The sequence below is a fragment of the Lissotriton helveticus genome, chromosome 6 (assembly GCF_964261635.1).
Source record: "Lissotriton helveticus chromosome 6, aLisHel1.1, whole genome shotgun sequence".
Taxonomy (NCBI): Eukaryota; Metazoa; Chordata; class Amphibia; order Caudata; family Salamandridae; genus Lissotriton; species Lissotriton helveticus.
The window spans coordinates 1,896,389,937-1,896,406,907 of NC_136067.1; the positions used below are offsets into that span (position 1 = coordinate 1,896,389,937).

The 16,971-nt window shown below is 43.0% G+C and overlaps 1 protein-coding gene across 1 annotated transcript in view; it reads right to left on the minus strand.

The window, feature by feature from the left end:
- The window catches only part of ALK (ALK receptor tyrosine kinase), a 2,452,973-nt gene that overhangs the window by 75,190 nt on the left and 2,360,812 nt on the right, over positions 1-16,971 (minus strand). The window contains exon 21 of the mRNA XM_078647129.1: positions 16,140-16,326. Coding sequence (XP_078503255.1) covers positions 16,140-16,326 — 187 coding nt within the window. The remainder of the gene's footprint in view (positions 1-16,139; positions 16,327-16,971) is intronic.

Genomic DNA, 16,971 nt, shown 5'->3' on the forward strand with positions numbered 1-16,971 from the left:
CGTCAGATTTTTTAAAAGTGGCCATAACAATAATCTGGCTTCTCGGTCCTTTATTGTTTTGGCAAGGAAAGTTCTGTAAAATGTACAAACCCTGGCAGTATGCTTGGGATATCAGCAGTAAAGACAGTCTTTGCGACGGATGTATGACGTTACAACGCATGCTATTACAACGCATGCCTTTACGACGCAAGTTTTACAACGCAAGTCGTTACAACGACTTGCGTTGGGGGGCGCTGGATAGTGAATAGTTTAATTTACTATTCCAACTCCGGTCCCCGTGGATAGTAGGGAAGGTGTTGGAAACTATTCCCTATCCTAGAGCGCCCCCCCAGCGCAAGTCGTTGTAAAAGTTGCATTGTAATGGTTGCGTCGTAAAGGCACTTCGTTGTAAAAGTTGCGTTGTAAAGGATGTTCCCCCCTCTGGGATCTTGAAAAGGTAATGAAGATGAAGATAAACACAATACCTTATGCTGAACTCAGTAGAAGTGTTCCAGAGAGGAACAGAGCTGGGTCTAAAGTTTACCAATTGGAAGAACTGAGCAGAGTTCAGGGAGACTTACTCACACACAACGTGCAGTTAGAAATCTGAGGTCTGGTGGCTCTGCAAATGAGATGGGGTCTGGGGCTTGTCTTTGATTGGTTGAAGTTTGCGTCTATTCTAATGCTAATGCTGTGGATTGGTTTACAAATGTACTATCTTTCTCAATGCTTTCTAATGTACTTCTAATAGTACTGCCTACCTTCCAACACATTCTTGCTACTAATCAACCCACTCTCTCCTCGGAAATTGAGAAAGCTATCAACAGTTTCGGAAAGTGGATCAACCAGGCACTAGACAAGTGCATTCCAGCAAAATGGATTCATCCTAAGAAAGCTCGGCCCCATGAGTGGTTTGATGAGTCACTCATAATAGATACGAAAAACTGTAAAGTTCTAGAGCGTAGCTGGAGACGTGCCTACAGCCCTACTGCTAAATTAGAATACAAAGCCGCTAGAAATAAATGGATCCGAAAGCCCAAGCCGCATCTTTTGCTAATAAGATTAACACCAGTAATAACCCCTCGAAAATCATCTTTTCCCTATTAAAGGACATGGTGAAATCACTGATGACCGATGTAAGCACTATCACCTCTAATGACCAATGTGAGGTGCTGGCCACCTATTTTAATAATAATGTGGCTGGCATTTATGATAGCTTCCACTCAAAGAGCGAGGCCGCATGTATGATGAGTGGCGATCTCACAGGGAATGAGTTCCACTCCCTCTCCGCTTTTCCATCTATCGCAATAGACGGCCTCAAGGCCTTGGTCACCAATATAAAATCAGGGACTACTGAAGAACCCCTCGAACAAGACCTCTTTGTCAAATTCCTGGATTGCCTTCTTCCCAGTTGTCTGGAACTCATTAACTTCTGCCTTTCCAATGCTGAGTTCCCACAAGCTTGGTAACATGCTACGGTCATTCCCTTACTAAAGAAGCCATTGTTAGATGCATCCAGGCCGGAGAACTATTGCCCAATTTTTCTGCTTCCCTTTCTATCTAAAATAACAGAATCCTATGTGAATAGCATTCTAACGCAGTATTTGAGTCGTATTCCATGCTGGATGTGTCTCAAATTGGCTTCCAACCAAGAAGCAGCACAAAGTCAGCCCTATTAGCTGTAACGGAGCAACTAAGCGTCTCCATGGATGAAGGCAGTATGTTGGCACTCATCCTGCTAGATCTCAGCGCCGCCTTTAAAACGGTCTCGCATAACATCTTGGTCCGTCGGCTGCAGGAGATCAGTTTCAAGGGCAGAGCTCCTGAGTGGTTTGCATCCTTTCTGCATATTAGGTCTTTTCAGGTAATCTCTCCACCCTTTCACTCCCAGACACACTCACTGTGCTGTGGTGTCCGCCAGGGGTCGGTATTGAATCCGACCCTGTTCAACATTTATGTTCCGGCATCGGCCCTGTTGGCTAAAACCCGCAACATTTCTTTGGTATCATATGCGGATGATATGCAGCTGGTCCTTTCCTGCACCAAGGACCTCAGCCAGGAATCAGCCAAATTCCAGGAGGATTTGCCCGCTATAGCGGGTTGGATGGAGGCGAATTGTCTCCAGCTAAACTTATCTAAAACTGAGATTCTCTTACTGGGCAGAGACTCATCTTTGGGGCAACAAATGGTGGCTTCCGGAACTGATTACCCCTCCTGCACCAAAAACCGTTTTAAAAAATCTCGGCATTCGGGTGGACAATGCCCTATCTTTTGAGAAGCAAGCCAAGTCTGTGGCAGGGACCTGTTTCGGTATACTGTGTGGCCTCAAACACATTTTTTGTGCTTGTTTGACCTCCACACTCACCAGTTGGTAGTCCAAGCCACGATTTTGGCCAGGCTGGACTACTGCAGTAGTCTACTGCTTGGTTCATATAAATCTGTGATCAATAGGCTCCAGCGCACCATGAATGCGGCAGCATGAACTCTACTCGCATTACCGAAGTACAGTTCTGTTTCAGGTGTGCTGCACCGCCTCCATTGGCTGCCCACTGAGCAGAGAATCCGATTCAAAGCCCTTTGTATCACACACAAAATACTGGCGGGCTCTGGCCCGTCGATTCTCAGCGACCTATGTCATCATTACATTCCAACTCGTGCTCTGTGCGGGTGCAGCGATTCCGCAGAGCCAGAGCTGGAGGCCGCTCATTTAAGGTACTAGCACCGACTCTTTGGAACTCATTGCCACTCTCTATCAGGAACACCTCCAATCTCTTGGCCTTTAGAAAGGCAGTAAAGACTTGGCTGTTTCAGTAAGCATTGCCTCACTTGCACCGTTCCTCTGATATTTAGCACTGAGATGTCCCTTTGCCGGGACAGCCATGCGCTCTACAAATCCCCTAACATAACATAACATACTGCTTATTTATGGACCGTGGTACTCCCACTATGACGACAGGGAATATTAAAGCATCTGAATCTATGAAAGATTCCATACTGGAGAACTCAACTATTACAATCTGTGTATAGGCACCAAATGTGTCACTTTTTTCCCCCGGAGTTTTCTATAGCGAGAACTCGACCCGAAGGTATCAGGAATCAGAGCGATTTACATGAGCACCAGTTGCTTTACACTAGTACACATTCATTTTTGTTAGGCACAGGGAGATTAAGTGATTTGCCCAGAATCACAGGATGTTGAGCGCCATTGCCGAGACTCGAACCCAGTTCCCCAGATTTCAGATTGACCGCCCTAGCCATAAGGCCACATCCTCTTTACAAAGAGAGGATCTCCCCAAAAAGACTATCGAAGTCCTTCATCAACTGTCACCCCACTCAGCGCCCACATCTCAACTTCCAATATTGAGGGGAGGAGACTTTAACTGCATTATTTATGTACTGAAAGATAGGTCTCATCCACCCTTTCAGGAATGATGGTTGAAAACTCGGCTGAGAAAATAAGAGGCTAGATGAAAGGTTGAGCATGATGAATGTAAGGAAAGCAGCTTACCCCTCGGGATGGGAAAATTCACCAATCCACAGCCTTCATACCAGACTAGATTTATTTCTCTGTTCCTCGCACTTACAAGGTTTGATCCCACATTTGAAATATTTTGCCTATTCAGTTTCCACCCATAAACGTTTGGTGATGTAGCTGACCTAGGATAGGCCATTCCAAGGTTCTAAAGTTGAAAAATCCAACTATCTACACTTCATGAAGAAGCCTTTAAGGGCCACCATAATACATGGTATTATGCAATATTTTCAGCTTAACTCAGTTTCTGTGGATGATACAGCTAATGAGGGGAAGGCTCTCAAGGGGTACAATCACAAAATGTGCATCCAGTGCCCTATGGGCTACACAATACTGTTTATAGGAAGTAGAAATTGACTTATGCACACTTCAAAAATAAGTAGTAGACACATCCTGAAGGCAACAGGCTCTATGGAACAAGGACTCAATACGTCTAGCAATGCTAGACAGGATGAGGGAATTTCATTCTTGCGAACACACTTTTTGGCAATAATCTGCTGATGTCGTGGGTGGTCACTGCTCATTAGACATGTACACAAAGAAGCCTGCAATTTCAAAGTAGAAAGGATCTCTGGTGCACTTCCATTACTGAAATATTCACTCACTATTACATTCCCCTATATTCATGCCCATTGGAGACTACTGATTGGTTTAAGCACAATTTCTTTACACAGTGCTGCACTTGACGCACTGAGGCCTGAACAAAGGACAGTGCTTGATGTCCCATCGTTATTATACAGGTTTAGAGATACCATATTGCAATTAGCTTGGGGCAAAATTCTGGGCAATGATGGTCTTTCCATGGAATTTTACACCACCTGCCAGGACTTGCAGTTACCATGTCTGTGTGAAAGTTACACAGAAAACAAAAATACTTTGACTCCCTCAACCGAAGATGCCATCAACGTGGTCTTACCTAAACTGCACACTGAATGCAAAGGTGTGCACAGGCCATCTTATTGACCATTGTCAATGCCTATCCTTGACTACAAGACCCTGGAAAAAATTGCCATCCAGGTTGTTGATAATTCTGCTTGAGCTGGTTCACCCTGAACAGAGAGGGATTTTCCATGACAGGAGGATGTCACTTAATACTTAGTGATTTTCTCATATATTGTGGACCATATTCAAGAGGATGCTTTGAACTCTGCAGTGGCCTCTTTGATAAGAAGGCTTTCAACACGCTGAGACAGGACCATTTATTAAAAGCCCTGAACATTACGGGCTTTGGTGATGAGGCATTCCCTAAATCAAACTCTTGTACTCTCATAAGAAAGCTAGAGTAACAGTAGGCTATTTAGAACTCTTGGATCATAAGAAGAGGCACACAACAGATGTGCACCATGTCGATTCCTGCTGTTTATCATAGCAGTGGATCTCTTGGAGGTGAATTATGTCATGTGTCTCACATGGTACTACTATAGATGGAGTGACACATACCATATCCTTATAGGCAGTGATTTTTTATTGTGTAAAAACAAATTTGAACAGGGATTACACTCACTGATTGAACTGTAGGGGGAAACATCACTTACAACGAAATTTGTACAACGCACTACCATTACAACGCGGTCATTACAACGCAAACTATTACAACGCATTGCGCTGGGGGGCGCTCTAGGATAGGGAATAGGTTAATTTACTATCCAATAACCTTCTCTAGTGTCCACGGGGACTGGAGTTGGAATAGTAAATTAAACTATTCACTATCCAACACCCAAAAGCGCTATGCGTTGTAATGGTATGCGATGTAAAAACCGTGTTGTAACAGCATGCGTGGTAAAAGCATGCGTTGTAACGTCATACATCCAACTGTAGGTGTCGGGTCTGAGTTTTCAAAAAAGAAACATATGCATCTTTCCTCATTACATCAACAGCACACATAGTGTATGCTATATGCCCAAGTGCTCAATGGAATGGAACTCCATAGATTTTGACACTTGGGTATAAGCATTGATCACTGGCATGGTAACCTTCTAGAAGCACCTCAACTATAGCGAATTGACAGAGTGGTCCTATCTAAAATGGTGCTTCTCCCAGTCTATTGGTTTACTTGGTTAGCATCTCTGGTGATGCCTCATCATCATCTTCAAGCACATTAATTCCTTGTTAATAGACTTGATCTGGGGAGAAAACAGGTGAAGTGTTGCCCTAAAAAAAGCTTAAATTCTCAATCAATGAAGGGGGTCTGAATTTTACTATAGCTGAGGCCTTAGTCATTAATCTCAGTCCAAAGAATGCACTAAATATTACTCTGTGTAGGGCTGTACTGTTGAAAAAGATGCTTCAAGGTATCCAGTGGAACAGTATATTTCCCAGACCTACCTCTCTGGACTTGTACAAGCTTCAGTGAGACAGACTATTTTACTCTACACAAAGGAACAGAGCAGGAGTTCTCCAAGTGGGCAATATATTGTTCAGAGGGAATTACAGAAATTAGTGAGGAATCCCAGCAGAGAAAATTCTCAGAAAAACTTCACTGGTCAAGGCAGTCAAATAGCGATGGACTTTGCAATTACCAGAACTTGCCACACATGTGGTGCTGCACTTTCCCTTCACAGTGGAAAGTGCCAGTACACTGGTAATCATGGTTATATTGGGCGGGTAGAAGTACCATTCAATCAGACCTAGGAAGACTTAGATTGACATGGGAAACTGATTTGGGCATAGAGTTATCAAATCAGCAATAGTAAACTGCACTAGAACACAGTTCAATTGCATGTATTATACGTGCCTCACACTCAAACGTCTTTGCTTGATGTATCCAGGAGTCCGACATAACTGACCCATATGCATACCAGTCAAGACAAGACAAGTATCTTCTAAATAATGTGGGCATGATATAGGTCTGTACTGGAGAAAAATAATAGACTATTTCACGATTCTAACTAATAGACCCGTCCTAAACCCCCCAAAGTATGTCTATTGGCCACATCTTCAATCTGACTGGTTCTACTATAGGTTTGTTGACCTGGTGTTGCTACTGGTTAAGACAGTGATAGCTATGAATTGGAGCTCCTCAAGAACGATAAGGATCTCTACATGGATATCTAAGCTTTAGCAGTGTCCAATGACAGAGACAAACATGTATACGCTACAATGTAAGAGAGGGAGAATAGACATGGTGACATTAGGATTGGATACAATGTTGACAAGATTAACTCCAAAACCAGATATTGAACCACCTTGACTTTCTGATGGGTGTATTACAATAACAAGTTGGTTTATATGTTGGTTTATAATGTGCCAGTTTCTGATTTATGATCATTGAAGGCTGTATTTTTCTGCTGCCATGGGTCACTCAGCGAGCAGACGCTATCATGATTGAATACTGTAAACCCTGGGGAGTCTTTCATTCTGCCAATTTGAAATATTTAGGGAGGCCTGACCAAAGGCAGATCTTGTTCTGTTTACTGCTGGAGTACTTTAATTACCTGCAACTGGGTATGTTAACACTTCCTTCATAAATAAGAGTTTTTGGGCTTCGTATTCTACTCTAAATAAAGCTCAGCTATACCAATTAATCACAAAAGACCACACAGCTCTGAAAAGTAAATCAAAACAATCATGTAGTTAACCTACCCTTTTATTTCTCAAGCCTGCTTGTGGAAAATGTAAACAATAATGTAGTAGCCACCTGAAATGTCCTAGAGCTTTAAAAACTCATCCCATTAAAAGTCGACACCATTAAAAGCCTAACCCATTAAAGTCTAAGTCTAATCCATTAAAAGTCCAGCCCATTAAAAACCAATGTCAATAAAAACTCTCCAAAGTTAACACCGTGTAACACTTTTGTTCAGTATAAAAAGTGAAATCTTACAAATAGTGACCTGATAGCTGATCACAGGTGGCTAAGGAAATACAAAAAAGCAACCTGTGCTGCACAGAAAGCACACCTAAGGCACATATAATTAAGGCTTCCAATAATGCATCAAAATTTGACAAAGTCATAAAAGAACGTCTGCCTACTCAACTCTCTTCTTCAATAACCATGTGCTTTAAAATTCTGTGCATGGTGAAAACATAAGTAATATTAGTCTATTCCTTACTGGGTGAATTTTGTGATGTTTTAATGGAATTTTCAAGGTTATAAATTCTGTATGAACTTATTCTTAAATCCACATTTGGTGCCCACAGTAATCTAGTGATTACTGACCAGGAGACTTGCATGACCTTTGGGATTGGTGATGGTGATTTGTACTTTTGTGAAATCTCCGATAACTTATATATTGTACATGCTGTACATGTTTTCTAGCCCTGAGGAAGTCTAGGCGAGAAAGCCAGATGAAACATATCTTGGCTAGAGGGTCAGATGAATCAAAGAAAATGAAAGAACAGACCATGAATGCTTCGAGCAAGACTTGAATTGTGTTCCTTGATCTTGTTCACAAAGATTGAACAGTGACTTTTTGTTTTTCACTGTATCTGATGGGCATTTTGGTGCCTGCTCTTTCTACTTGTTGGAGCACATTGGGGGCATTTGGTACATATGGAGTGGACGTTGTTGTGACTTGCTGCAACAACATTGACTCTGGCCATTAACTATCTTTCTTCTTCCATCGGAAAATATTGGGTTACACTATAACAACTCACAGTGCTTAATTTCAGTTTGAGAACTGCTAGAAAAATGGCTTGAGAGCTCATTGTTACAGTAATTTAAAATTCAACTTAATGGTCAAGTCGGAATATATATTACTATTTTGAAAATGACACTTTTAGAAAGTTGCAGTTTTCCTGGCTAAGCCAAAAGGGGACTTTGTGCTGATGGCTCCCCTTTAATGAGATAAGACTGCTCTCAGACAGTGGACAAAGGGTTTGGATGTGGAGAGGTGTTGATCTTCCAGGATGGCCTAGTGGGCTGTGCCTAGCCATTGCCTGAGCATCAAAGGATGCCTACCCTGTCACTAGAAGATGTAGCTCACACCTAGGCCTCCTTCCCTTTTGTTGTGCTAGTCAGCTCGACTCCATACCCAGAGGGATGGGGGCAATCCATAAGTGTTTTAGAGTGACCACAAGGGAGAGGTTGCCCATTATAATAGCCACCACTCAGGGTGGGCACAGAGAGCTCTGGCCGGGGGAAGAAAGGTTCTGCCATGTTGAGTTTAGGCAGAAAGGTGCAATTGGAGATTAGTTTACAGTAAAACACACGGGAAGTGGTGTAAAAGTTGGTAGGGTCTCCCCTAGCAACTTTCACCTCCATTGGTTAGGGAGTGGTCAGGAGTTTCTCCCACCCACAGGCTGGCACTGGGCCTAAATGTGACATCCCCAGTACCCTCACCAGAACACTCCTGGTCCTGTGATGAATCAGAAGAAAGACTGGAGTGCTTTCTGAAGAACCTGAAGGAAGACTGGACTTGCTTGCCTTGAACCCAGGACCCCAGAAGGGACTCCAACAGTCAATTAACTGACTTCCTGCTTGAACTACTGAGACACAGCAGGCTTCCAGAGGCCCTTTCCCTGCAACTGACCATGCCACTGGCCTCTGTTTGACTTAGCCCTAACCCTCAAGTGGTGCCCTCCAAGGTCTTGGACCCTTGGCTGATGTTAGAGTGTATTCCTCCTGTCCCCAAACAGCAAGATCTGGGGCGTAGAAACTTTTTGTCAGTCTTCTGCCTGGAGACCCAAAAGAAACCCTGGATTCCCAACGAAGCTGCAGCCATTGAAGGCAAAACACCACCAGCCTCAGTTTGCTGGCTTGCCGTTCTGAAAAAGATCTGACTTCCAGAAAAGTGTCTAAGTCCGAACGTAGAGGCCTTCATCGGTAGCAATGCAGAGCAGCATCCGATCGACGTTGAGATCTTTGCGGGCACGGACGTTGGGGTTTGCCCACTTGGTGCTTTCCCGCTTTCATCAATAACCACAATCAATCAATCAATACATTTGTAAAGCTCACTACTCACCCTTGAGGGTCTCAAGGCGCTGGGGGGGAGGGTGCTGCTACTGCTCGAATAGCCAGGTCTTGAGGAGCCTCCTGAAGGTCAGTAGGTCCTTGGTCTGCTGTAGGAGGATGGAGAGGATGTTCCTGGTCTTGGCGGCGAGGTGGGAGAATGATCTGTCTCTTCAGATTCGGGGGACGGTGGCGAGGGCGAGGTCAGCGGATCAGAGCTGTCGGTTCGGGGTGTAAAAGGTGAGTCGTCTATTGAGGTATCCCGGTCCGGTGTTGTGGAGCGCCTTGTGTGCGTGGGTGAGGAGCTTGAAGGTGATCCACTAGGATCCTGATCTTCAACAACCTGTCATTGTCAAGCCTCACTTCAGCTCAGGGGCGTAACACAGGCCACAGCAGCCCCCGCGGTGTGGGGGGCCCAAGCTCCACGGGGCCCCCTCGGCACTGCAGTCTGGCCGGAGAGGTCCTGATTGAGAACGGAGGGGGCCCCTTTACGTACCGTGCAGGGAGGCACCCTCAATTTTCGTTACGCCAGTGCTTCAGATTCAGTTTGCCCAGCCAACAAATCGTTGATTTCTACTTTTTCTCCATAAAGCTTTAAACTGGGACGAACCTGGTCCCTGTTTCTGACCCACTCGGTAGGCGATACCTTTTGACTTTGACCTGGTCTGGTGAGACTAGATGAATACAGTGGGCACTTTGTGAAAATTGGCACTATTTTTAACTCAAACTTCAAAAATTCCAATCTCCGGTTCTACTTTTTGGATTTTTAGTCATTTTGGTGTATTCTATTTAATAAAATGCAGTCTATTTTTCTAAATTGGTTAGGTATTTTACTTGTGTTATGTTTTCACTTTATTACTGTTCGAGTGCTGCATAAATATTTTATACCTTGCCTCTAAGCTAAGTCTTATTGCTTTTGTGTCAAGCTACCAGACGGTTTAGCACAGGTTTATTTACGGATTTTTGTGGTTCACCCAATCTAGGATTGGGATTAATATTTGAATTGGGCTCTCACTCTCTCAGCTAACAATCCAATTTCTTACAGTTACTGCAACTGAACTGCAGTGGGATGTAAACTGCATTTGGAATGTGCAAGAGATCAGCTAGACATGTGGTCAGAAGCGCATATTAAGCACATTTGAGAAGAATGCATCAAGAAGGCAGAGGGAGAAGCTAAATCAAACAAGCACTGAGGTGAGACAAGACCGATGTGGGCATGTGAGAGCAAAATTAATTTAGAGCAATAGGCATGGACTAAGAAGATATCAGAAAAGCAGATGGGAAGAAGGGACATCAAATATGTGTAAGAGGATGAAACGAAGTAAAGAATTACTTCTGACTGTTCATGAACACTGTTGCGTATAGTCCATAAGATGTTCGTAGTGTACCGCAAAATTAGGCAATGCAAGCACACATAAATAAAACATCATCATACAATATAGTACAGCAAGTAATTATATTAAAATGTATATGTCTAAAGTGTGTTAGGTCCATTTTTGATTAAAGTAACCTATTGTGCAGTAGATGCCTTTGGGTTATATATATATACATTTGGTACTACGGGAAACTCAGCCTTGAAAAAGTCCAATGGACGAAACACATGTTAGCTGCTTCTGCTTGTACATACCAGATATTGGAATAAATCATTCACAAAAAAGAAGAAATAATTTGATAGACTTTGTAGTTTGGATCACTTTTAGACTACTCTTTTTCTACAAAAAACATAACAATCGGACTTCTTGTGTGAGCTTCGGTACTTATTATTTTGTATAGTCCACTAAGATATGCATTGTTTTCCTCTCCATGCGCAGGTGCACTGTAGGCTTCAGTGAGCCAACGCAAACTCCCTTACACCGCGGTGCAATCGTGTGTGCGTTCTGTTAAGCATAGGTTTCGTAGTGGAAGGAGAGTCATCTAGGAAAAAAACTATGATTTAATAGTTTTCCCACTTTGTGTATGTGCTGTACAATGCAGCACACATGCAAAGCTTGAAAAGTATGGCACAATTAAAAAAAATGTCCTCGCTTACACCTGCCTTGAGAAGGTGTATGATTTAAGTGCACATCCCTGTCTACAGATGTTAGTAAATAGGAATGTGTGACAAACCCAATGGGTGGTTGCATGGGATGCCCATGAATCAACCATGGCCCCCCTGCCCCCTCGCCCCTCTCCTCCGAGATGCAAAACAGCACAAGGTAACGCATATCGATACTTTGTATTACTTGGCCAATTTTCCAACATAAATACTGATTTACACCAGAAAGTAAAAAACACCACAACACTTTGTGCCAACTTACAACCACAAAGGTAAAAATGTTAGTATATCTGGGCCTTAATGTATTAGGAGGGTCAAATGAGACAGAATCATAAATGGTACACATTAAGTTTAAACTCTGTGAAATATGGATAAAGAATAAAAGTGTAATGGAATTAAGGGGTAAGACATAATGGGTATTGTGGGAAAGCACTGCCACAACACGGGCAGGGGGAGACAGAGTGCTTTATAGCCAAGCAATAGACAAACTCACAGCATTTGCATTTTTATTGCAAAGTTATACTGGAATCTGAAGGGCATCTTTCTATCTTTCTGGCAGCAGTGAAAAGCTTCAAAATATGCGTACATCTCTGAGTTTTATCTGAAGCTGGCAGCAAAAACGTCCATAAAGTCAATGGGAATTCTAATGCAATAACTGAAACACTTGAACAATTGCCCACCTTTCGCTCATCCCCTTTGTTTCTCTGGAGCTGATATCCACAGGACAGTTTGCTGTGTGGAAAGCAATTTCCTTAATGGATTTTGCTGCGGGACCTAACTGCACTATTTGGTGGAAGCGATGAGACAGCAGCTCCCGCCTCATGGAGCACCGGGGAAGGTCGGAGGAGAGGACCAGCTCGCACTAGTGAACTCATACTCTGTGGTATTTTCTTTAGGGATTAAAGATAAGTGATGTGGTTATTTTTATAGCTACTTGGCTCAATTACAACTTATTATGTGCAATAGAATCTCATTAAACAATCTGTTGAAGCTGTAAAAGGAAAACAGAGAAAATAGGTTTGATGTGATTATTAATCTTTTTAAAGGGGCCATCGAGGATGAAGAAAACATTCCAGTTATCTTTATTCGGTCCTGCATCACCAACAATAAGGGGCCTATTATGATGGCGGGCGAATCGTCACCACCCGGCCGGTGGTGGCGATCCGCCGGCCATCACAACTACATTTACCCCCGTCATATTACCATGGTGGGGGTACAGCGGTGGACGGAGAGTCCGTCCGTCGCTTGGCAATCCGTCCGATTGCCGGCCGGGCGGAAAAGGCCCACAATATGGTGGGCACCGCCATCCATATTATGATTCTTGCGGTGGGTATGGCTTTCCATGCTGGAGACTCCGCCATGGAAAGGCATAGGGTAAATCACTTTGGGGGCCAATTGCAGGCCCCCGGGGGGGAGGTGTGGCTGCACTTTGGGGGTACCTATGGTACCCCCCTTCATTCCCACACACAAGGTGGCAGGCACCGTGCAGTGCCTGTCACATTGTGCATGGTTATGCACAACATGCCACTTTAACATTGCGGTGGGTGCTGCTTACAGCACCGCCCGCCGCAACGATAAAGATGCTGGATGCGACCGCAAGGGTGGCGGCCGCATCCTAATTGGCCACTCGATCCGCCGCACCTCTGGTGGTCAGTCCCCTTTTCCGTTATGGTGGCGGGTGGATCGTAATGGGGCTCTGAGTATTCCACAATGTTTCCCTGCTTCATGATGCCTCACTGGGTTCTGAGACTTATTTTACGAAGTGCATCTTTAGATATTCTTCCTCTCTGATCTCATGAGTTGGCTCCTCCAGCAGGATTTAAGTTTAATGGACATATCTCAGGAGGCAGGGCGCTTACTGACAGGGACCTTCAAGATGGAGACACTGGAATCTGGATGCTGCACAAGGTCGTTTTGATGTGATCAGCAGGTTCTTGTTTGTGGTCCGCAAATTCTTTGGTGAGTGTACAGCAAGTCATAATGATGTTAAAGTAGAGTTGGTGAAAAACCATGACAGTAGTTCTAAACAGCGTGCAAAGGCTCTATTTGTTTCTTTGCTGCTGGGAGCCATCAAGCTTTGTGGCAAAAGATGCCGTTGGTATCACGTCTGGTCAAGCGGAATTGGGTCCTCGGAGTGAAGCTAAGCACCTCGTCAATTTGGGGGGAAGGAATATTAAAGTGAGGCCCACAAGCAGGTGTGTAAAAAACTAATTTGCTAAGTGCCAGAGAATTCTTTAGTTCCTTAGTGGTATAATATGGGACACAGGGATGTATTTTTAAATGTTTAATCACAGATATATTTCCAAAACCTGAAACTAAACCCACTTAAGACTAAATTGCTGCTCGTCTCCTACCTTCACCCTCAAACTTACCCTCAGGGCTCAACCCTATTCCAATCTCAAGACTCACTAATTGAACTGAAATGTAAACTTCAACCTCACTGAATACCAAAACTCTGTGAATTGCATGCTAGATAAAAATCTGTATAAACATAAGCCCATAAGCGACATAGCAAAGACTGCTTCGTAACAATGTAATCCGAATACCATGATTGGACTTTAAACATGGTACAGTCAATGTGGCCGCTTACAGGTATCCAAAGCTGAACCTGCCTCTTTGAAGGCAGCTCCAAATGCCTCAGAAGTAAATGTGTTGGATCATAACTAGGGTTCCCGGTTTTATGGAATTTATTTGTGGGGCTTTCCATCTGTATTGATCCATATTTATTTTTTGCTAATTTTATCTGCATTTATCCATATTTATTTTGGGTTTTATGGAAAAATGAAGCTGAAATTAGAATATTTTCACATTTATTTAACGGTAAATATGTACTAATTCTTGAATGTCTACTAGGTTTCAATGCTGGAAACACCAGCAGAAGATACATCAATGCACCTATATGAAATTATGTGATTTTCAGTATCAACCTAGTGCATATCTACTGCTGTTAAAGCTTCTTTACAAATATTCATTCTTTTGTAACCCCTAATCTATCAATCCACATAGCTATTGGCCTGGCAGCCATGGCAGACAGTATTTAGACTTACTCAAAAAAACAACATAATTTCCGTTTTTATCCACATTTAGAAATAAATACAGGCAAGAAAATAAATGTTTTACGTCTGTATTTATCTGTAAGAATTAGTAAAAAGGGAAAACAGGGAGCCTTAATCATAACATATGTCTTCAACACTCTTAAGCGGCCTCCTACTGAAGTGCAAAGTGTGCTCAAAATGGCCTGTATCTCACAAAAAGTATAACACATTGGTAGCTCAAAAACCTGGACCAAAAACTAACCACAGGGTGGATCTGCTCTCTACAAATTTGTGAAGTTTTGCTTCCAGATCCTCTTTGGTTCGGGAAACTAAGAGCCATTTCCAGGAGGCGCAACTGTTGTTTTAAACAAAAATTGCCACTTTGAAATTTTATGTGTAGAAAGTAATTGGAACACAGACTGCTCCAGTAGTACCTTCAAGAGTGACTTCATAGCTCAACAAGCATGGTCTGTAGTACAAGATGAGTTTGGCAGATTAGCCCCAATCAAATACGTTTTGTACATTTTAATTGCTATTGTTTGGTGTTTTGATAGCATGTCTTGTTGACAGTAAACAGAATTTTGAAAAATTATTACCATTGCTGTTAACTCACTACTAACTTTTTTCTTTTGAAGAATGATATTCCCTGATGGACCTAACCGTGATCTTGAAGTAACATTCCACTGGTTTCCGTGAAGCACTCTGACACCCCAGAATCTTGTACACATTATATAAAACCGAAAATAAATAAATCACATTTTTCTTGTTCTTCGTCGTGTTTCCGTGGCAGTGGTAGTAAGGAACTCTTCCATACACATTGATGGGTTTACTTAGAAACCTAGCTTTCTAGCCGGGGAGATGAATATCAGGCTGCTGGGAGAGAAATGGGGGAAGGCAGATCAGGTGGTTGGAGCAGAAGATAGAAAGAGCCAGGAAGAGTTCACGTGAGGTACTGGAGAACCACCCAGTGTTCATTGCAGTGAAACAGGGTAAACAACGTTTGCCATTACAACACAGTCATTACAAGTACCGCATTGCTACATGGCATACCATTATAATGCAAGTCGGAACAACGACTTGCTGTAGGGGGCGGAAGGTGTTGGATTTAAAATTCAACACCTTCCCTGCTGTTGCACAGACTGGAGTTGGAATAGTAAATTATACTATTCCAAAATCCAGCGCCCCCCACAGCAGGGTATTGTTCCGACTTGCATAGTAATGGTATGCGATGTAACAACGTGGTCGTTGTAATGACCGTATTGTAATGGCAGGCGTTGTAAACGCATTCGAGTTAACGTGGCCTATTCGTGAAACAGCAAATAGGAAGAGAAGGTGGGGAATGGAAAGAAGAAATATGTGTTATCAGCATAGATTTGGGTAGCATAAACCAATAGAGGAGACAATATCCCCAAGTGAGGTGGTGCAGAGAAAGAATAAGAGAGTGAGAACCTAGAACTGTTCCTCTTGGAACTCCAACAGAAAGAAAGGTTGGTGAGGACCTCCAGGAGTTCCACTTAAATAAAAAGAGTGCTCTTTCACATTAATTTATCTTTTAAAATAATATTGATGCACACATTAGACTTTCTAAAATATGTGATCGCAACTTGTTTTAAGAAAACATCCACTTGCAGTATCATAGCTCATAGATTTGGTCAGTGGGTTGTGAGGTACCTGGTTAAAGATATATTCCTCCGAGGAACCTCTTTGAGATCGCCGATGGAGGTGACTTTTCCTGCAAAGCAATAGTTGGGATTGTAGTCGGTCATGATGGTGGATGTCCGCAGCTTGCTGAGTTTGTAGTCAGGGCTCTGTAACTCCATTTGCATGGCTTGCAGCTCTTGATGCTTACGGCGATAAACTATGGGATATAAGATGATAGAGATGCATGTTAGAAGTGAAGCCATCCTTCCAAGAAGAAGGGATGCTTTCTGTGCTAAACATGGGAGTATCAGTTCTATCCTTTTCATCATCCAGGAGAACAGGGCACCACCTAAAATACTGTCTGGTGTAGAGAACAGCCTGAAATCACAGTCTGTTCTTTCCCTTCGTCCTGCAATGATGCTAGATATCATGCGGATAGAAAATGCGCCTTCCTCCATTGCACTGTGTACACCTACTGAAAGACCTGGAACAATGATCCCCTCTTTTAAGCCAGTCAGTTGTATGACCATGCACAACATAATTAGCCTTTATTAAGTATGGAGAATTATGGAGCTGTAACCAGAATTCTTCAATCCCATGCATAGAATATGTTCTTTGAATTCACATTACAGTAAATAAAGACCAAGTTGGATCCCCTGCAGGTGTTTGATGGTGGACTCTGACCTCTATTCGAGTTGTCCCATGTACAGGTTTCTGGTGGAACATGTATACCTGTTTTCGGACCAAAATACCTCTTCAAACAGTGCTATTTAATCTGGATATTGGTGCTCCTTCATGTTTGCAGGGTTCTATTACTTCTGAAGCTTGTATTTGTTGGCTGCTGCCTTCCCATCAAACAGGG